This window comes from Chlorocebus sabaeus, chromosome 8 (genome assembly GCF_047675955.1).
Source record: "Chlorocebus sabaeus isolate Y175 chromosome 8, mChlSab1.0.hap1, whole genome shotgun sequence".
Taxonomy (NCBI): domain Eukaryota; kingdom Metazoa; phylum Chordata; class Mammalia; order Primates; family Cercopithecidae; genus Chlorocebus; species Chlorocebus sabaeus.
This window is the reverse complement of record NC_132911.1, coordinates 25,616,958-25,638,567: the sequence shown is the minus strand read 5'-3', so window position 1 is coordinate 25,638,567 and position 21,610 is coordinate 25,616,958. Positions and strand designations below refer to the sequence as shown.

The 21,610-nt window shown below is 46.6% G+C and overlaps 1 protein-coding gene across 1 annotated transcript in view; it reads left to right on the top strand.

Moving 5' to 3' along the window:
* The first annotated feature begins 1,075 nt into the window (after window positions 1–1,075).
* Window positions 1,076–21,610, top strand: part of EBF2 (EBF transcription factor 2) — a 203,533-nt gene continuing 182,998 nt past the window's right edge. Inside the window, exons 1-6 of the mRNA XM_007961970.3 lie at window positions 1,076–1,774; window positions 4,253–4,409; window positions 5,500–5,563; window positions 5,829–5,884; window positions 6,389–6,462; window positions 13,306–13,374. Of these exons, the coding sequence (XP_007960161.1) occupies window positions 1,644–1,774; window positions 4,253–4,409; window positions 5,500–5,563; window positions 5,829–5,884; window positions 6,389–6,462; window positions 13,306–13,374 (551 nt within the window). The 5' untranslated portion in view covers window positions 1,076–1,643. The remainder of the gene's footprint in view (window positions 1,775–4,252; window positions 4,410–5,499; window positions 5,564–5,828; window positions 5,885–6,388; window positions 6,463–13,305; window positions 13,375–21,610) is intronic.

The following is a 21,610-nucleotide window of genomic DNA, read 5'->3' as shown; positions in this document are numbered from 1 at the left end:
GCAGATGGTCTTTGAGCACAGATTTGCATTCATTGTCTTCAAATCTGTTTTCGCGCTGGTGTTCTAGATTTCAGCAGCAGATCTATGCACAGATCAGAATACAAAAGGAGAAGCAAGAAAATGACACCCAGCCAGGAGGATGTTTAATAGGCACCTCGAGCAGCCCCGCGCAGCTAAAAAGCCGTCTAGGGTTTCAGCTGTTCGGTGAGGCTGCTGCCACTGCCTCCCGGCCACCAGCCCGCGGCCAGCACCGTAGCGACCGCGCGTGGTGGGCGAAGTTTCCGCGAGTCCCCCGTCCCTTCTCACCCACTCCCGGTAGCTTCGGGAACGGAGAGGTGGGGAGGGAACTGGAGGACCCGCGGGACTACGCCCGGCCGCTTGCGCACTCAGGCCGCCTTGATCTGTCAGCAACCTCTCCTCCACACGGGTGTGACTGCTGCTCGCGCCCGATCGCCCGCGGGTGTTTTCCTTAGCTCCTGGACCGTTTTCCCCCGCATTGTATTTGAGCAGCACTTGCGCCTCGCTTGTCCACCCCACTCCACCTCCCGCCTTCATTCAACTGTTCTCCACTCTCAGCAACGTGCAAGCCACACACATCTGATATCACTATGGAACTCCAGGAGACCTGCGGGAGCCGTTCAGGGAGCTGGGTGCTCTGGGGGACGTTTGCACAAAACATAAGCATATGTGGCCACGCTCACAAGCATGCACACAGATCCGAACCCCGGGAACGAACGTGCCTCCTGGCAGACTACAAAACCCTACATCTAGAGGCAAGATTCAGGGAGGCTTCCCTCAGCCAGGCCGAACCCCTGCGTCCCCAGCCTGCAGAGCCCCGCTACCCTAAGTCAGTGCAGGGTGTGGGGGACCCCCAATCCTGCGCACGCACACGGGGTTCGTGCAAGCACTCGACGCCTGCAGCTTTCTGTCCCCTTTCACCTCCCGGAGTCCCGGCAACGCAGAGCGTGGCGCGCGCCGCCTCAGGACGTCGGCCCGGCTTGCCCGGCGCCGGCCAATCCCGCGCGTCCATGCAAATGAGACTCCTTATCGGACCGCGGCTCCGCCTCCCGCGGCCAGGGCCGTAGTAACCCATTCATGGGGACCGCGCGCGGCTGCAGCCGGGCTCCGTGGCGCTCGCAGCCACCGCCTCCTCTCGGCTCCGGGTCTTCCCCTTCTTTTACAACTGATCCTGTTGGGGATTTTTTTTTTTTTTTTTTCTAAATTGGAACGGTGGGGAGGAGCAGGGAGGGGGGATCTGGAGGAAGGGCAGAGATTAGGCAGCCATCAATTTCTTCCAGTTTCTCGCAGAACAGGTGATGCTTCTAAATTGTGATCACTTTCAGGAGGCAGCGCTGCAGCTGGAAGGATGCGAGCGACCTAGGGTGGAGGGGCTGAGGCAGCAGATCTGAACTTACGGAGGATAAGAACCGGAACTTTGGCTACATCAGTCCGCACCTCTCCAGTGAAGCAAAGGACGGGTTATTTTTATTTTTATTTTTTTCCTAAGACTCAAACTTGGGCACTTGATCCCTTTTCTTGGATTGCTTTGGAGGAGACGATTTGCTGGCAACGTTGGGAACAGTCAGGACTGTGTTGCTGTAACTCTTACTTTTAAAGCGACAGTAGAGGATCAGACTTTTTAAATGTTTGGGATTCAAGATACTTTAGGAAGAGGACCAGCTCTGAAAGAGAAATCGCTGGGCGCCGAGATGGATTCGGTCAGGTCCTGGGTCCGGAATGTCGGAGTGGTGGACGCTAATGTCGCAGCGCAGAGGTAACGACACGGCCGCGCAATTATTATGCTCTCAGTCTCTCGCTCTTACGGTCTGTCTCTCCCTGTGCACCCCCACCCCTGCTCCCCGTGCCTTTCTCTCTCCCTGTCCCCCCATCTGTCTCCCAGGCCCTGCGCTCTGGGGCTCGCCCTCGGGCAAGCAGATCGCTGCAGTCAGGGGAACGCTCACCCGGCAGCCAGCACTCGAGTTTCTGAACTGCCTGGGTCGTAGGCGTTTCTCTCCTACTCCTTTACCGCAGTCCACTCTTTGCAAGGAAAAATAACAAAGTAGCACCCAACATCTCCCAGTTCAACCGCTAGTCTTGCAAGCGGAGCCGGCCTGGCCCCGAGCAGAGCGTGAATACCGGAGATGGCAGTGGCGGCGCGGGAGAAAAGCTGGCTTCCTGGCCGCTCCCGGCTTCGCCACGCCGTCTGCAAGCGCCTGCCTCCCGCATCTTGCTGGGCGATTCCTGGAGCCCGGGAGGCCGGCGGCCAGAGGGTGGCGGCGGGGAGAGGAGCGGGAGAAGCCGGAGCGGCTGCCGGGGAAGGCGAGGCGGCCGGGAGCTCTGGGAGGGGGGACAGGCTGGAGGGTCCCGGCTCAAAGATAAAACCGTGAGCCAGACGAACGGAGCTGGGGAGCTGGAGAAAAGAAGAGATTTAAAAGAAGAGAAAAGACGGAGTCACAGTAGAAAGAGTTGCGGAAGAAGAAAGAGGCGAGAAAAGGCGACCGGCAGCCAGACAGGCTCAGGGATCGCCAGCCTCTGGTTTTGCGGATCCCTGAAGGTGACTTTGTGTCTAGGCGTCTGCGTGCTGGGATAGTAAATACCATGTCCGGGGTGCCACCCTACGAAGACATTACGGTCCCATTCTCTCATTACCACTACTGAGTTGGAATTTGTGGCCTCCAGGTCCTTGTCTGCGAGAAGGCAGCCCTTTTACCCCAAAGAGCCCATGAACTTCTTCCAGGACCCTCGCTTCCCCGGCTGCCCTCCTGGCCACCCACCTTTAAGTGCCAACATCACACGGAGAAATGAGCCCTTTCCCAAACTGGCCAGGTGTCCCGGGTAGAGCGAACTGGCCTCCATCCTTGGAGGAGAGGAAGCAGAAGTCTCATCGCTCCGGGACTTGGGCCGGCGGCCGCTCCCTCCCTCCAGTGGCCCGGGGCGCGCGGATTTCCCTCCGGCAGACCGCACAGCGCAGCGGTGGCCGCAGTTTTCCGCAGCGCTCCGGGACTGGCCCGCCCGCGAGCTGAGGGAAATAAGGCAGCACCGCAGAGTCCGCTGCGCCGCGCATTTCCTTGGACTGACTCCTTAAAGAAGCCTCCCTCGCTTTCCTTCCTTCCCGGCATCGAAAAGTTTGCTGAAGCTGAAACAGGCAGAGTGGGGGAGAGCTTAGCCAAAACATCACTCCTTTCAAAAGAGTGAATGGAGGCGCTTGCGCACCGGCGTTCAACGCTGGGAGACCCCAGCGCCGCAGGGCAGCTCCCGCAATCTGTGTGCTCGCCTGAGCCCTAAGTCTTCGGTGAAATGGGATCTGATGGCCAAGTCGGCTGTGACTGCGACCGGTTGGCTGAAAAGTGTGTGCACACACTTGACACACTCGAGGGCGCCTTCCGGGCCCCCCAACTTGGGTTTCACAGTCACTGGGTTCGACTGGCACCGCCGGAAAAACGCAGCTTGAGTGGGGATCGCGTTGGCCCCAGGAAAGGAGGTTCTCGCCCTTTAACGGTTTGGTTTTTCCCCACCTAGCACCTCTGGGAGCGAGGGTCCCCTATGTTGGTCATCTCATTTGCGGTGGCCAGCGATCCCCGGGGCTGGTCACGAGGATTCCGCCCTCTGTCCCAGGCACAACTTTTCGGAAGAGCGAGGCAAGCAGCCCAAGGACCCAGACTTGGACTCTGTGTTGCTCTCCCTCCTGCCCCTTGGGGTTCTTACCCACTACTTTTCCCAGTTAGCATTTGGGCGTTGTGGGCAGTGGGTTCAGGACGGGTAACTCGAATTAATACGAAATAAAAGGGTCGCTTCTTCCAAAGCAAAGGAGGCACTTATTCCCCTAACCCTGGGCCCCAGCTCTGCATCCTGATACACCCAGCAGTACCACCTGAGGGAATGGATGGAGATAGCCCCACGGTATAGGACGCGAGCCACCTCCTTAGGGGACCACTCTGGGCCTCTGTCGGCAGCCTGGGTCTTTCAGTTTCCACTAAAGACGGGATGGTGAGTGGCCCAGCGGTGGGATGCCGGACCACTGGGTGGTGTCAGAGACCCCAGGCATCAACCCTGCCACCCAACCCCCGTGGCCACGGTGACTCCTTTAAGGAGTCTCCTCTTCCTTATCCGAATTGGAAAAAAGGCCCGAAGGGTTCAGAACTCTGGACCTGGGAAGTGGACGCCTTACCCTTCTGCATGTTGTGGGCGGTTAGTAACATTGCCTTTTTGTCCTTCCCCGTGTCTTGTGTCCCCCGTTTGTCTCCCTGTGCAGTGGGGTCGCCCTGTCCCGGGCCCACTTTGAGAAGCAGCCTCCCTCCAACTTGAGGAAATCCAACTTCTTTCACTTCGTCCTGGCGCTCTATGACAGGCAGGGCCAGCCGGTGGAGATCGAGCGGACTGCTTTCGTGGACTTTGTGGAGAATGACAAAGTAAGCGGAATGTACCCCCCAAACCCCGCAGTCTAATAACTCCCTCTTTGCGAAGCACTAAAGACTCCCTCTGTCACTCTTGCGACACTTTTTCGCTCGCATCACCAGGGATGATAAATCGAGGCTTCTCACCCCCAGCCTCTAAATCAGTCGATTTCCCGAACCTCCTCTCACCCCCACTCCCCCCACCTGGTGCTGGAGGAGCGCTCCCGGCTCTGCGCACCGAGCCCGGCGCCCTTAGTAGCGCCTGGCTGTGGACTGACGGAGGAGCAAACGCCCTTCGAACTAGTTAAAAAGTACACCCAAGGCCGCCGCTCCCCTTCTCTGGGTTAATTTGAATTATTTTGCACCTGTGAGTGCCAGGTGGGCTGAGTTGCAGTACTAAGCGGAAACCGGGAGCCCAGCCTTGGCCCGCCTTCGGGCTGTGCCTTCTCTCCGTTTCTGTTCTCCAAGGCAGCGCCTCCTCCAAACTCAAGCCTGGAACTGGGGCTGGATTCGATCTCAAATGAAGGACAGTTCGCTGAAACTCATGTGTGACCAAAGGAAAATCCCTTGCCCTTTCCGGGTCTCCGTGTCCCCAGCTGTACAATGTGAGCTTTAGAGCAGGCCTTCCCAAAGTCCCTCCTGAACCTGGAACTCAGTCCCTGAGCTCGTGACCCTGCGGGCGCAGTCCTTGCGGGATAGGCCCGAATGCTGCCTTTCCAAATGACAGGTCCTTTCCCTTTTCTGCCAAAGGAAGCCCTGGGGCTTCCTAAGGACAGACAGAGCCCGATGGGTTGGGTGGTGCCTGTTTACAGGCAGCTTTGGCGAGTTATCCGGTTGTCGCAGGCTCAAGGGTCACACTTCTGAGGACATCTTTAAGGGAGACAGAGGGCTGGAAAGGGTCAAGTGGCTTCGAGTCTTGGCAAGTTTCCGGGGGCGGCCAAAGACAGGCAGATGCTCGTGCCCTTTGACCTAGGGCTGAATAGGGGTTGTTCGAAGCTGCCTTTTGATGGGGAGAAGGGATGTGGGGTGGGGATTCACTGTCTCCTCTTTCCCTCATTTTGGGGGACTGGAAGGCAAGGGAATCGAACGCTGCCTGTCTTTTCAGGAACAAGGCAACGAGAAGACCAACAATGGTACTCACTACAAGTTACAGCTCCTCTACAGCAACGGTGAGCTCCTCTACAGCAACGGTGAGCCGGCGCCTAGCAGCCGGCTTCTGGGCCGCACGCGTTGATCTTGCCATGATCACTCAGGAATGGCATGGAGCCCAGGGCGGCGGGAGGCTTGCCTGGGACAGGAGATTGGGAGGTCACCGTCTCCAGGGCGGCTCAGCCTGGAGAGGCTGCTTGGGCCTCAGACTCACAGCAGAGACGGGTTTGGGGTGCTTGGAAGGGGCTCCACGACCCTTGACTCGTGCCTGTCCGGTCCTCGCAGGTGTCCGCACGGAACAGGACCTCTATGTCAGGCTCATCGACTCGGTCACCAAGCAGGTGAGCCCAAGGCCTCTTGGCTTCTCTTCACCTGTCTCTGACTCGTCCCCCCAATCCCCCCAGTTTGTTTCTGACCTGCCCCTCCTCCACTATTTCCTGGATCAGACTCCACAGCCCCCCTCCAAGTTCCCCTCCCAGCACCTTGTCCACTCGGGAATTTTTTTTTTTCTGTCTCACCAAGTGACCTGTTCTGTCTGACTCAGGGAAACCCTGGGGGCAGTAAGAGGCGAAGAAAAAGGATGGAGAGGAAACAATTATTGGGAGATTCAGTTCCCCCAAACATTCCATTTTGCTAAGAATGATGTTCTCACTGGGGCAAACTTCTGTATGCTTTCAGTCGAGTTCAAACTCGGCAACCGCTCAGGTTGTGCGGCGGGCGGGAATTCCTAATGCGGTGGAAGGCAGTGGGAGGGAAAGCGATGTTGTGCTTGTTCTGAAGTCCCTTCTTTCCTTGCCCCCAACCCCTTTCCACATCTTCCTTCCCTGCTACTACCTCCTTCACAGCCCATCGCGTACGAGGGACAGAATAAGAATCCGGAAATGTGCCGAGTTCTCCTGACGCACGAAGTGATGTGTAGGTAAGAACCGCCTTTTCCCAGGTCTTCCTGGAGAGCCCGCAGGTGCTCCAGCCCGGCCTTGGTGCGCCGCGTTCCCGGGACCAACTTTCAGGAGTGAGGGCTCGCAGCTGAGAGGCCTCGTGGGCAGACGGGCGCAGAGTGTAGATCCACGGAAACCCTTTCATGCAAGTGTCTTGAAGCATAGCCGTTAGGACTCAGAACGACTCGGGACTCCACCTCTCTGATGTCGCAGGAGTTTCCTTCGGCCACGTGGAAGGTCTCCACTGTGCCCTGGTCAGTGGTAGTGGTGGAAGCGGGCTGGGCAACCCCGGGCCCGGTTTGGGATCAGCTGGAGTTCCCGCTTGGCCTCTAGTGGTAGATTTCCAGGAGGGTCACTTGTGGAGTTAATGAGTCAAAGCCCTGGAACGACTCCTCATCTGGGCGAGGGACCACCAGAGGGTCCAGCGGCTCATTTCTGGGGTGCTTCCTGGCACCCTGGCACCTGCGGTGATGCGGGGGCGTTTCTTCCTCCCGGGAGGTTGCTCTCTTCGGAGTTCACGTGTTAGGGGAGTTTCTCAGGTCAGAAGGAACTACCTGGAAGAAAGATCCGTCCAGTTCCCACCAGTGCCTTAGGAGGGGCAGGGAGAGGACCCGCTGAGAGATCTGGAGTGTGGAGCAACAGCTGGATTCTGATGTTCACATCTTGAAAGATTCAGTCTACTGGCCTTCCTGCACCTTTCCCATCTTCCTTTCAGAGACCAATCCATTCCACCTTGAGTCCTGTGCATTACTCCCTTTTTTTTTCTGCCTGACTGGAAGAAAATTTAAAAAATCAGAAGAATTGCATCCACCCTTATTATTTCAACAAATGTTTATTGAGTGCCTAGAATGTGCCCGGTATCAGCTGGGTGCTGGGGATCCCACTGCAAACAAGATATAAATAGGAAACTCTGGGAAGAGTGTGGCTATTTTATTATGAAAATTTAAATGTCTATTCCATACATGCTTTTCTTCCTCCAAAAATCTCTGATTGGAGGGAAAACCTCAATTCTTCCTTACTTGGCTATTGCTTTAGTGAATGTCTCCCAACTCCAGACTTACTAGTTTTGGGTAATTGCAGGTTATCTGATTTAGTGTGTACTGTTTTATGGGCAGCTCCCTGAAGCCCTGTCTCCCTCCCCAACCTAGTCAGGAAGAAACCATAACAATCAGACATGTTTGTTTTGGTTTTGACCAAGTATTAAAAAAACAAGCTTTCCAAATGCCAGTGGCTTCAGCTGAAAGCAATGGAAGCTTCCTTGCTGAAGTAGCTGGGGGAAGGCATTGGAAGGAGTAAGAAGATAGATACTCCAGTATGTCAGGGACCGTTGATAGATTTGTTCAGAAAGAAAATACAATTCTGAGATGTGCTTTATATAATACCTAGATTTAAATAGAATGCTTTGATTAGGCTGGTTAGTTGAAGGGAGGTTTTTCTTTTTATGCCTTTGTTTGGAGAGATTACTTTCTGAAAAGGAAAGAAAACAAAACCAAAAACTGATCCATTGTCTAATGAATTATACCTATCATTTTAAATAACACTTGCATGCCCCATCCAGCTGTAGTTAAGACTGACATTTTTATTTTTAAGCCCAATCAAATCTTCCTCATTTTATGCTGTTTAAGTAGCAGCATCAATTTTTAAAGCCTCTAGTTTAGTCTGCATTAGTAACACAATATAAAAATTTAATGTACTGTAACTTCTCTGCGTTGGAGACCTGGGAAGATGCTCTGCTGTTTTCTTCCCAAACTAGAATTTAAAATAAATATTAATTATGTGTAAATAAATGATCCACTGAATGGATACTGTCTGCAGCATATGCATGTGTGTGTACACGTGTGCAGACGAGATATGGGTGATGGCAAATATTAGATGCATCCAAAAGGGAAGTTCTCATTCCATCTGTCAGTTAGAGCTGGTTGATACTTCAGGAAGGGTGAAAAGTTCCTTCTCTTACATTTTAAGAGCCACTTGTAGCAGTCAATGATTGAGAGATGAATCAGGTGCCCTGTTTCCCGAGGGTTATTGCATATACTTAGTTTCATTTGCATAGTGTTATTTGGCATACCTGGGCACTTCCCCGGATGGTTTTATGTTCTGTAATCTTTAGTAAAAGGCTCATAAATCGGTGTTTAGCTTTGAATGGGGAACAAAGCAGAGACAAAATAAATCTCTTTAGGAATAACTTTTTCTCCCTTCCCCAATGGTCTCTGCTCCTCTCTTCCCTGCTTTGGTTCATTTTGCCAATTATTAGCAAGGAGAAATCTAGTTGTTATGGCGCTGCCTGCCACCCCCGAGCCCTCAATGCTCAGAGGGTTAAAAGATATTATAATTTGAACAGAAGTCGTCTCAAGGCCTACAGCTGGCTAATAACAGAGTTGTATTGAGCTCGAGCAAACCCCACAGCTGTGACTTTTCGCCACAAGGCGCAGGCTAGACAGGGCCCTAATCAGATGGGCCAGCCGGGCAGTGGGGCCAGTGTCTTTATCGGCCAGATGGTGTGAATTTAGACACTTTTGTTATGCAATCGCAGGGAGGAGTTGGGGAGAAGAAAACAAAACAAAAGCCACCATGCTGTGCGCTTATTTGAGTTTGAAATTAGAGACAGATTTTTGAAAGTTGAAGGTTGAATTTTAAAAACTATTTTGGAGGGGGTAAGAGACACACTCACTTGCCGTGAGCTGGAGTTTGGCTGACTGGACACCCTCTGTCCAACGCTGGGGCTTTCTCCCCTTCCTCAGCCATCTTTTCTCTTTCCCTTTCTGAAAAATGCAAGTATGATTCAGGATTGTGATAAGAGTTCTCATGTTTCCCCCCCTCCCACTTCTAACTTGTTTTATTTTTTTCTCTCTCCTTCAAAGACTCCGGGTGGAGATGGGGAGAATAAATTGAATGTTTCAAGTAAAACGTTTTCCAAATAAGTACTAGAATAAAATAAACCAAACCACGCCAGAGAGAAACAGTGGAACAGCTTCCATTTTCATTCATTAAGAAAAAAGAGCACCTCTGAGTCTCTCTGGGGTTGTTACGAACACAATCTTAACCTATTGCCAAGCTCAGTTTCCTCTTCTCTTTGTTTTATTATTTTTTATCTTAGGGTCAGTTTTAGAAAACACTTACTGAGAACGTCAGACTTGCTTGTTGAATAATCCTAGCCTTTTAACTAAAGTAGCTGAACCTGAAGTTGGTCACTCAGGCTTTGTCTACACAGCAAAGGGAAGGCAGAATTAAGTTTATCTGAGTAATTCAGGGACCTGGTTTGTTAGCTGTTCCACACTGGGGAGTGTAGGTTCACGAACATCTCAGGTTCTCCACTTCCCATTGCTTGTGCTAATATTGCTGGCGGGAGGACTGAATGCCGTTAAAAACAACGACTAGAACATATTAATGAGAACTTTTCTCTAAAAAAAAAATAATAATTTGCTTTGGCCAACTCACAGACCTAGAAAAATTTTAAGATGGGCTCAAATGGGGCTAATTCAACCAAGTTCTATTATTTTTATACCTTTACTATTATAGTTCAGTGGCCAAGTGAGTGTCTTCTATGTATGTTTTGTGCTGAATATCAACATTAGAGATATCTAAATATGTTGCTGTTGGAAAATGGAGGATTGGATCCTAAAGTTTATCTGCATTTTTCTTTGAATATCATTTCTCCCAAGTTCATTCCCTACGTTATACTACACTGGCACCAGGCTTACATTTTTATCTGTTTTTCTTTTCCTCCAGAGGAAATCCCCACGGAAGGCAGCTGAATTGAGCTGAACAATTTTGCAAACTTACTCAGCCCCCTCAGAATCATTCCTACCCAAACTAAACAGATTGGCACATTCTGACAGTGTGTGCTCTTGTAATTAAATTGTACCCGGCATTGCACACATATTTGGGGTTAGGTTGACATGCTGGTGATGTCAAAGGGGAGAGTCTTGCTTGAAGGTCTGTAGGTAGCTAGCATGTATGGGTCTTTTGAAACTGTGTTGCTAAGAAAAATGGTTTGCCTTAACTGCAAAGGTATTATGTTGACATAAGCAATATTCTAGAAACAGGAAAGGTGGGAGAAATGGGTGGGGGCGTAGGGATTTGGGAAGAGAGACAAGGGCTTTAGGAGGTGGGAGAGCAGCTGGCCTGCATTTTTATTGGTGTTAATCTTGGGATGGATTGAAATTTTAAAAGTTAAGACCTAATATAATTTCAAAGGCCAAATATTATTTCAGAAAGTCCCAGTGGCAAACTCTAGTATTTAAGAAAGTTGAGACCATTTTTCTTTTCCTTCCTACTTATTTGATTGAATTTCTTAAAACCTCATTGTGCCCATTTGCTGCAAATGTTTAAGCATCTCTCAAGTATATTTCACTTTCTGAGGATGGTAGACTTATTCACTGGCGAATCCATACCCATGAAAGAGATGGGTTTAAAAAGTTTTAAGATATTTATGTTTAATTCTTGGAGAACCAGAGAGGGCAAATGAGCTGCAGAGAGCCACAGAGCTAGGACTGGGGCTGGGCATGGTGGCATATGCCTATAATCCTAGCACTTTTGGGGGGCTGAGGTGACCAGATAGCTTGATCCCAGGAGTTCAAGACCAGCCTAGGCAACACAGCAAGACCCTGTCCCTACCAAAATAAAAAATCAAAAATTAGCCGAATGTGGTGGTGTGCACCTGTGGTCTCAGCTACATATGGGAGTCTGAGAAAGGTGGATCATTTAAGCCTGGGAGGTTGAGACTGCAGTGAGTCATGATCATGTCACTGCATTCCAGCCAGAGTAACAAAGGGAAACCCTGTTAAAAAAAAAAAAAAAAAAAAAAAAAAAAAAATCTAAGACTGGGTTGGTGTTAGGCCTTTGGGTTCCTGCTGTCACATGACTTCCCTTTTTTCCTTATGCTATCACCACTTTCAAAGGGTGCTCATGGAATCCCCTAGCGTCATGAACTTAAACCTAGAAGAGACTCGAGAGAGAATCAAATCCAACACTTTCACTTTATTCATAAGAAAGAAAAAGCCCAGAGGGGTTAAAGACATATGACTAAATTTGTGAAGCTGGCTGGTGACAGCTTGGATATCAGAACGCTGATTCTGAGTTCGGCAATCTTCCTAAGGTATCGTGTCAAACTTAGGCTACATAAAAACTACCATGGAAAGGGCAATGCTCACATGTAGTTTGGTTATTGTTAGCGTGCTTACTTCTTAGGCCTATTCTCCAACCAGTACGGATAATAAGGATTTTTTTAAAAAGCCATGTCAAGGCTACATCCTTAGCCAACTATAGTTGATAGTGGATCATGTGCCTGAGATGAGCTGAGAGGTATTCAGAAGTCTGTACCTCTGATAAGCAGCAGATGGGCTACCTGGTTGTAAAGAAGTGAATTCCCAGTGCTTCTTACCAGCAAGCTTTCTTTGCCCTTCTCACATTGGTCTAGGTTTTTTCGAATAGATACCTTTGGATTGCAGTGTTTTGCTCCCCTCTCAGGTCCTAGGGAGTACTTTCTGTTTGTTGTCATTGCCCCAGGGGATCTTCTTTATCTCCGTCTCAGCTAATCCTATCAGCATTTATTGAGGTCTTTCTACCAGGTACTCAGCACAAGGGGGACATCTTGGGAAGCCGAGTTTTCAGAACAGGGACTTACAAACAGTGGGATACCATTTCTGTTTCTGACTTGGTGAAAATTATTGGAACTATCATCCTGCAGCTCCTTGCCTCATTTTCCTCCTATTTTAAAATGTATACCATAGTTCTGGTCTTCCTCTTTAATCTTTGAAAAATGATGGAAATAAGTGAATGAATAAATGTTTATAAAGTATACCAAGATCTCTGGAGAAAGAAGTTATGTAAATAAGGTTTACAGTAATCCAGGCAGCTATTTACAGTCTATTTTATATATTTTCCTTCTTCCCCTTTCTTCAAATATTTATTGAGCCACAAAGACCTAAAATAATCATAAAATCATTGAATATCAATCTGGAAGTGACCTTATTGATCTTAAAATCCAACCTTCTGTGGTTCTGATTACAAATATGGGTCATAGGAAAGTTGAGAATTAGCTTCTAAGTCATAGAGTGAGAATTTGAGTATATTTTGGCTTCGGGTTCAGTGTTTTTAATTTTTTATCTTATAAAACATGGTCACAAATCCTGCCCTCAAGCAGCTTACAGTTGGGAAGCTACCTTAGATTCATTTTGTTTTTCCTTCAACTTTTACTTTAAGTTCAGTGGCCCATGTGCAGGATGTACAGGTTTGTTACATAGGTAAACGTGTGCCATGGTGGTTTGCTGCACAGATCAACCCATCACCCAGGTATTAAGCCCAGCATCCATTAGCTATTCTTCCTGAGGCTCTCCCTCCTGGTACCACCCCTCTGACAGGCCCCAGTGTGTGTTGTTTCCCCCCAAGACAGATTTATCTTTGTGAATGTTCTTGTGGCCAGGTGCTACAGCTTATGCCAGTAATCCCTGCACTTTGGGAGGCCGAAGTGGGCAGATCACCTGAGGACAGGAGTTCAAGACCAGCCTGGCCAACATAGTAAAAACCCATCTCTACTAAAAATAAAAAAATTTAGCCGGGCACGGTAGTGCACACCTGTAATCCCGGTTAGTCAGGAGGCTGAGGCAGGAGAATCGCTTGAACTCAGGAGGCCGAGGTTGCAGTGAGCCAAGACAGAGCCATCGAGTCACTGCACTCCAGCCTGGTGACAGAGCCAGACACTGTCTGGAAAAGAAAAACAAAAACAAAAACAAAAAACCCCAGAATGTTCTTGTCATGTGCTCATTGCATTTTCTTGATGTAATATATTTCTTTCACTCTTTTGGTTCCTTCCCAATCTACAGTCGATGCTGCGAAAAGAAAAGCTGTGGAAACCGAAATGAGACTCCATCGGACCCGGTCATAATTGACAGGTAGGGGGAAAAAGTGATTTTTCAATCATTTGTGGTTCCTTTTCTTCATGAACCTTTTGAGTACTGATCCATGGAGCTTTGCTGTCAGGTTGGTTTCATGTTATTTCAAGACACTAAACTTGTCCAACAAGGGCCTTCTCATGCTGGCCTTTCTTGCAAGAAGCTAGAATCTTCCTTTGGAACACGTTTCTCTAAACCTGTGGCGGAGTCTTTTCCAGGTGCACCAGCTTCAGCCTAAGAAGTAGTATGTGTGGTGCAGGATGTAAGCAATGGCACCTCTCCTCTCGGGCAGGGTATGGTCTCAATCAGTTTTCTAGAAGAGGCAGTGTGCCCCAAGTTAAGTGGCACCCGCTTCATTATTCTCCATGATTGCTGTTTGGCTGGAAGATTATCAATTTAGATTATGGTTTAGGGGATATGACAAGCTTTCTGTTGCGTTGAGGGAGATTCCTCTCTACTACGGAGGATTGCATTCTGGGTTCTATGTTATATTCAGAATGGGAAAGATTCTTTGGGACAAGACACTAATTCACTGAAATGTGATTTAGGCATCCTCAGCTGTCTGTTTTTGTGATTGGAAACAGAACTTACAAACCAACGAAGAAATACCAAATTAACTTCCAGCAATCATGTAATTTTTAAGAAACCCCATATTCCCACCCCTAATTTTTTTCTCTTTCGTTAAAAAACGGAATAATTCCCTATTGCTTCTTTCTTTGGGTTTTCACATTTCTAGCCAGGTCCTGAAATGGATTGGAGAGACCACAGTCTCCAAAGTTGTTATTCCAATATTCCAACGAATTCTCAGTTGGGAGAATGGAACCTTTGGCATTCTTCCCAGAAAGCCTGCTTGCTTTCTTGGTGGAAAGTATAGCATAGCCTAGGAACTGAGGAGGCTGGAACTCTGATCTTGTCCTAGCTTCTGACCTCGGACAAAGCACTCAGCATCTCTGTTCTTCAATAATGTAATGATGGGTTAGGGAGTGCTGTCACAGCTGTAGGCTTCAAGAGGCTACTGAAATATCAGTGGCAGCTTTGCAGTGTTCTCTGAGATGCTTGAAGAGGATGATAGGCAGATATAAAATGTTTGTTGGATGTGTATAGTGTCTTTGCCATTTTAGAAGTTTCCAATGAGCTGCATTTTAGGGAGCTATTGGGGTCGCTCTGGTCTTTTTGAAAGTACAGAGAGGCTTAAATATAGAGAGTTGCAAAGACTATTTGGAGTCAGTCATCTTCCTCATCTTATAGATGAAAAGTCTGAACCCTGAGTGGTGGCATGACTTGCCCGTGGTTGCGCAGCTGGTTGGGCAGAACTGGCATTAGAACACAGCTGTCCTTACTTCCAGGCTGGGTGCCATGGCTCATGCCTGTAATCCCAGCACTTTGGGAGACCGAGGTGGGCAGATCACTTGAGGTTGGAGGCTTGCGACAAGCCTGGTCAACACAATGGAACCCTGTCTTTACTAAAAATACAAAAATTAGCCAGGCATGGTGGCACATGCCTGTAATCCCAGTTATTTGGGAGGCTGAGGCAGGAGAATCGCTTGGACCCAGGAGGCAGAGATTGCAGTGAGCCAAGATCATGCCATTGCACTCCAGCCTGGGTGACAGAGAGAGACAGTGAGACTCTGTCTCAAAAAAAAAAAAAAAAAAAAAAAAAAAAGAATACAGCTAAGCTGTCCTTACTTCCAGACTGTGCTCTCAACATGGCCACAACCTCGTTCTCCCAGCAGTTTTTCTGTCCTGATGAGTTGGATCTGTTCATTTCTGTTTCCCAGGGATTCTCTGGGAGACTAGAGGCATATGAGAGCAGCCTAGACCCTGTCCTTTCCGGCCTGTGGACTGGGCTCACTAATCTTCATCTAGTCTTTTCTGCTATCTTTAGCTTCTCTTTTAAGAAAGTAATCTCATGACTGTTACATCCTTTTTCGCAATAAACACCCTGTAAACCAGCTTTAGAAATGTTTGCAAACCTGTAAATACTCATCTGAACCTTGCTTCTCATAAGTACACACCTTAATGACTCTGCACTAAGCAGGAGCTCCTACTTTAAAGAACTACATCTAACTGCATTCACCGATAAAGTTGAATATGCTCATGTTTTCTTCCTATGTAATACACACACCACATGAACAAAAGAAAGTATCTTTGCATCTATAGAAAGAAAAGATTTTCATATCAGGCGCTTTCATAGTTTGTGCTAGCGTGCTTTAAATTCTTCTGAGAAAGTAGAAATTGTATCTTGGCTGCAGATTACGAGTTTTATGTGACTATGGCCTTTATTTTTACTATCCTATGCACAACAAAATAGCCCAGTGATGTCTCTGCATCACTCGATATATGCGTTACTTCCTAAATGTTGCATGTCTACACATGGAAACATACATACCAAAGGGTACTATAAATTGTCCAGTATCAGGTTTTAAGGAAGCCTACTTTACTATAAACAGTTGCATTTGTTTAGCTTGCTTATGGTAGGGCTTTTGTTTGAAGATAACTGTTCTCTCACTGAAACCTTGTCTTATCGCTCCTGAATGTCTTTTTGGGTTTACCTTAGCCTTCTTGCATTCATTTTCAGAAGTAAAATGGCATGAAGCAACCTGAGCACCGTAGTGGGATCCAATCTTTACAGAAACTAAAAAGGTTAGCCAGGTGTGGTAGTGCACACCTGTGGCCCTAGCTACTCAGAAGGCTGAGGTAGGAGGATCACTTAGGCCCAGGAGGTGGAGGCCGCAGAGAACTTTCATCACGCCACTGCACTCCAGCCTGGATGACAGCGCGAGACCTGTCTCAATAAATAAATAAATAAATAAATAAACAAACAAATAAATAAATAAATAAAAAGAGGTAAAAGGCATGAAGTCAGGTTTCCATTTGTTGAAGGTGGGAATGGTGCTCATAGTATCCACGGGTTTGGATCAGCCTTGCATCTGGTCTCTGCGTCCATCTGCCAACTCAATGAGTTCCCTCACAAGCCCCAAATGGGTGCAAAGTAGTCTATTTTGGATTTCCTCTGTGTAAATATAGAATTCTGTTCTTTGCCCTTGTTCCTATAATGCCAACTAATTATCTCCTCCCCCTTCTCACCTAACCTCACCAGATGCAGTTAATTTACACTGTCTGTCTTTGCATTTTCTCACACAACAGGCACGCTCCACTCTAGCTCAGAAGAAGTCTGTTTATTCCCTTGAAATGTGCATGTTCCGGGGAGAGGGAGAGGATGATTCCCCAACTTTTCACCACCAAGGACCCCTTAAGCTTCCTCCTTGGTGAACACAGGGTTTTGCAGGACTTTGCCTTCCAAACTACTATGGACAAGTAACAATGCAGCTATAATTCCATTTTTATTAATCAAAAACATATAACAAAATGGGAAGGAAAAACATCTCCTCTCAGAAATGCCCTTGATACCATCAGTGGCCAATTAAGCGTTTTCGATTGGGGTGAGATAACCAGGGTAACCACACTGACTTGGGAGGCTTCCAGCTCAAACACAAAACAACTTGACTTTCTGGTGAGGCCATGTGACCATATCCCGGCAGATCTTCTGTTTCCAATAGGCTGTTTGCAATATGAAAAATCACTTTGACTACTTTGTGGCCCTTTAATTGAAAACCATTGGAGTTTACAATAGGAGATCCCCCATTAAGGACTTAGTTCTCCATTTCTCAAGACTTAGCCCCAGACTTGGAGTTTTTTCCCCAATACTACATTTATTTCCTGCCTTAATCTCTCTCTAGAAACATCAATTTATTTTCTATCTTCAGTTTTTTTTTTTTCAGTATGCTTGTGTGAATTCTTGGGCAACTATGCCCCTCTCCAAAAGCCCAGGCCAAAACACAGTACAGCAGGACTTGCTGCTGAATCAAGGGTCTCCTGATTAAGTTTTCGTGTAGAAATCCAAAGTCCCCATCAGGGGAAGAAATCCCCAAAACAGAACAGAACAAGCCAGAAACAATAATGAAACATCATCCTTACTGTGGTCTTCAGCTGAGCTCTTGTCTGTAAAGACCTGTGTGGTGAATGAAAATAAAAGGCTCAAATGGATTTGCATTTGTGTTTTGGAGGGAAGCTCTAATTCAAACTTGGTTGTTATGGACTGTGTTCTCTTCAGACTCTCTTCTCTATCTGGAAGGTTCTCTGATGATCCGGTGAGCCTCTGTGGGGCTCAGGATAATCTGGTGATCTGTGAGAAGAGGACTTTAGGGATACTCTGACTAATGTGGGAGAAGGAAGATGAGTCCCTATTGTTCCTGTCCTTGTCAACCCCATAAAAAGTCAGATGGATAGAGAGGGCAAGAATTTATTTTGAATCTTTGTAGGCTATCCACGTGTGTACTGGTAGGATATTTTCTAGTAAATAAATAAAAAGGAGGCCCAACCTATTTCTCACACACTAAATATCCCAGTCTTTTGTCCCTGGACATTGGTCTCATATATTTCTGAGCTCTGTTCCCAGGAGGACCATTTTAAGCGTTGATGTGTTTTTGTTTATTTTGTTTCTTCAGAAACCAACCAAACAACAGAATGACCTTCATTCAAAAGGTTTATTCAAAAAGATCTGAATAAACTGAGGTTTAGCTGCGCATGAAGGGATTTCCAGACACCATTTTCTTTTTCTTTTGAATTAATTATGGTAAAATACATATAAAATTTACCATCAGTCATTTTAAGTGTATAGTTCAGTGGCATTAAATACATTCACGTTGTTGTGCAACTATCACCACCATTCATTTATATAATTCTTTTCATCTTGCAAAACTAAAACTCTGTACCCACTGAACAATTCCCCACTACCCCTCTCCTACCCCCCCGCCACCCCCAGCAAAAGCACATAGAAACCACCATTGTATTTAATGTCTCTGTGAAGTTGACTACTCTAGACACCTCACGTAAATGGAACCAGGTAGTATTTATCTTTTGGTTTCTGCCTTATTTCACTTAGCATCACCTCAAGGGCTCTCCATGTTGTAGCATGTGTCAATATCCTTGCTTTTAAAGGCTGAATGACATTGCATTGTATGGATGAACCACATTTTGTCTATTCATCTGGCAATGGGTTGCTTTGACCTTTTGGCTACTGGAAATAATGTTGCTGTGGACATGAGTATCTGTTTGAGTCTCTGCTTTCAATTCTTTGGAGAATATACGCAGAAGTGGAATTGCTGGACTATGGTAATTACATTTTCATTTTCAAAAAGAACTTCCATATTGTTTTCTACAGCAGCTGTACTATTTTACGTTGCCACCGGTGTAAAATACCACTGCTATTTTACATTGCTGCCAATGTAAAATAGTACAGTTGCTGTAGAAAACGATATGGAAGTTCCTTATTATTCTTCCATATTGTGCATAAGCACAAGCAAGGCTTCCAAATTCTCCACATCCTTACCAATACTTGCTTTTTTAAAAATTTAAAAATTATTTTTTTGAGAGTAGTCATCCTGACAGGTATGACTCTTGTTTTAATGATGTTTTCCTCTTCCACCATCTTGGTGTGAGCATTGTCATCTGCTGATCTCATCTTTGCTCCAGGCTTGTCACTGGCCCTTCTCCTGCTGTCTAACATAGTCTCTTCCTGCCTCTCTCTGCTTCATGGAGTACCTTGTTCTACTGAAGCACACGTTTGGATCTACTTTCCCCTGGGGCGTACTGGTTCCTCCTCTCTCTCAAGTGTATTTCTTCACTCCAGTGAAGTGCGATTTGTGGGATGGAAACTTTTAGAGAATCACTGCAGAGATGGAATTTTGGTAGTAGTTGGAGGTGAGCTGCAGGTGAGATTTATATCTACAAGGTGACCTACGTCTGCAAGGTGACCATTACCTCCCTTTCCTCCGAAATGGGCAAACCAGATATATCAGTAGTGTTATCTCCTGAATGAAGACTTCTGGCTCTGAGAAGGATAGATAAAACCAATAATAACATTTATCTAACAGTTAATTGGCACTTATTGTATGTTGGGCATTGTGCTATGACATTTGTGCTAGTAAAATAATCTGAATTCTCAAGGTTGATGAAAGTCTAAACTTTGAAGGAAAGATCAGCCTTAAGGAGTTATGTCACTCAGCCAAGGTCACATAGTCAGTTTGCCAGTGAAAGTGGAATTTAGTCAATAGGTAGAAATTACAGAGAGAAAGATTTTGGTATAATAGGAAGAAAAACTGCAGAGTTAAGAGCAGTGAAGATGGTAGGGTCTGGTGGGTGTGATCTGGAAGAACTGATAGGAACACTGGAGGGGGAATCTGTTATTGTAGAAGGAGTGGGCCCTGTTGGCCCCTGAAGTAGCATTTAACTTGAGATTGTGTGAGTCACATTCAATGGTGTGACAGATTTGACAGAATGTCAGTCCTCGGTGTGACTGAGGAGTGGGTAGTGCAGTGCAGCAAAAAGGGCCTTGGATTAGGACCAGGAGACCTGTGTTGGGCCCCAGAACATTCACTAGTTAGCTGTCTAATGTTACAGAGGTCAAGAGTTGCCACTCTGTGCCTCAGTTTTCCTATTTGTAAAATGAAGTGCCTTGGGTTCATGGGTGACTAATATATTACCTTCCAGTTCCACTTTCTCTGATTCTTGCTGAGGCCTCAAGTTTGGGGGTCAGGTGTGCTAATTCATCCCTGCTCCTCAGTAATTTACTGGAGTTATTAATATATATGTCTTCTCTGTCCAGACTCCTCATCTCCAGTATGGGAGAACCCAGTACTGTGAAGAGCCCACAGAAACCTGGCCCCAGGCTATTAAAAAAAATTTTTTTTGAGACAGGGTCTTGCTCCGTTGCCCAGGCTGGAATGCAGTGGTGCAATCATAGCTCACTTCAATCTCAAACTCCTGGGCTTATGTAATCCTCCCGCCTCATCCTCCCAAGTAGCTGGGACTACAGATGTGCCACAATGCCTGGCTATCTTTTAAATTTTATTTTTTTTTATGGAGATAGGGTCTTACTCTGTGCCCAATCTGGTCTCAGGAATTCCTGGCCTCAAATGATGCTACTACCTCAGCCTTCCAAAGTGTTGGGATTACTGGTGTGGGCCGCTGCACGCAACGTATTTTTTTTTTTTTTTTTTTTTTTAAGTGAAAATTTCATTCCCTCAGGAAGGGTTTAGATTTTCTCAATAAAAACCACAGATTATTTATCCAATATGAATGCATCATTCTTCCATGATCTCATTCCGTTGTTTCCTAGCAAAACCATCATTAGTTTCTTGGCCATTTCAGGGAATTACAGGTAAGGTAAAGGACTCTGTAGCTGGGAAAGAGTGTCCCTATGGATTGAAGCTCTTCACTGGAGGACACTGCAGCCAAGTGGTAAAAAAGAAACAAAATTTTGTTTGAGAAAATGACTCTCCTCCCCATGATTGCAGAGGTGGTGCTGCAAAGTTCACTCAAATAATTGGGTTAGTGTTTAAGAATGACACTTATTCTGCTTGCCTGGCCAGCTTCCTGACACTGGAGCTTTAGGATTTGATGCAAACTAGCTTAGTCGTGTATAAATGGGCTCGTTGCCTCATTTATTCACTTGCTAAGTCCTTGTGTTGTTCAGTCATCAGGCAAAAAATATTTGTGAATGGCAGTGAGAGATCAGGGAATACAAGAGGCATGGTTCCCGCTCTTACGGAGCATACAGCATAATAAGCACCCAAATAAATACATGGAGCATACAGCGTAAATAAGTACCCAATAAATACACATTCACAAAATACAAAAAGTGCTCCGAAGACCAAGTCAATGGATGGTAGTTGGGTCCCAACATTCTTTCTCTGTGAATCCCCCTGTCCAGAACACAGATCTTGAATTTTTCCTCTTTTCTCCCTTTGTATACACTATTTCCACCTGGAATACCCACCCCAAGCACTCTGCCAATATAAATGCTATCCCTTTTTCAAGACTTAGTTCAGATTCTACTTCTTCAAAGATATTAATTCTTGTAGTGAAAATCTTTTTCCTTGACCCTTATCACAAATACTTACTGTTGTTCAGGGGTATGGGCATTATTTATTTATTTTACCTATTTCGTGCTTGCTTTACATTTCCAATTGTATTACAATTCTTAGATATCAGACATCACATGCCATTTAAATCTTGACGCCAATATTTATTAGCTTTGCGATGGTGTTAATAATACCTCTCTCCTTGAGGAGTTGTGCTACATACATTAATGTAAGGTGCCCACATAGTGCATGATACAACAGATGCTTTAAAAAAAAGTCAGTGCAATTATCCTGTATCTCATGTTGCATCT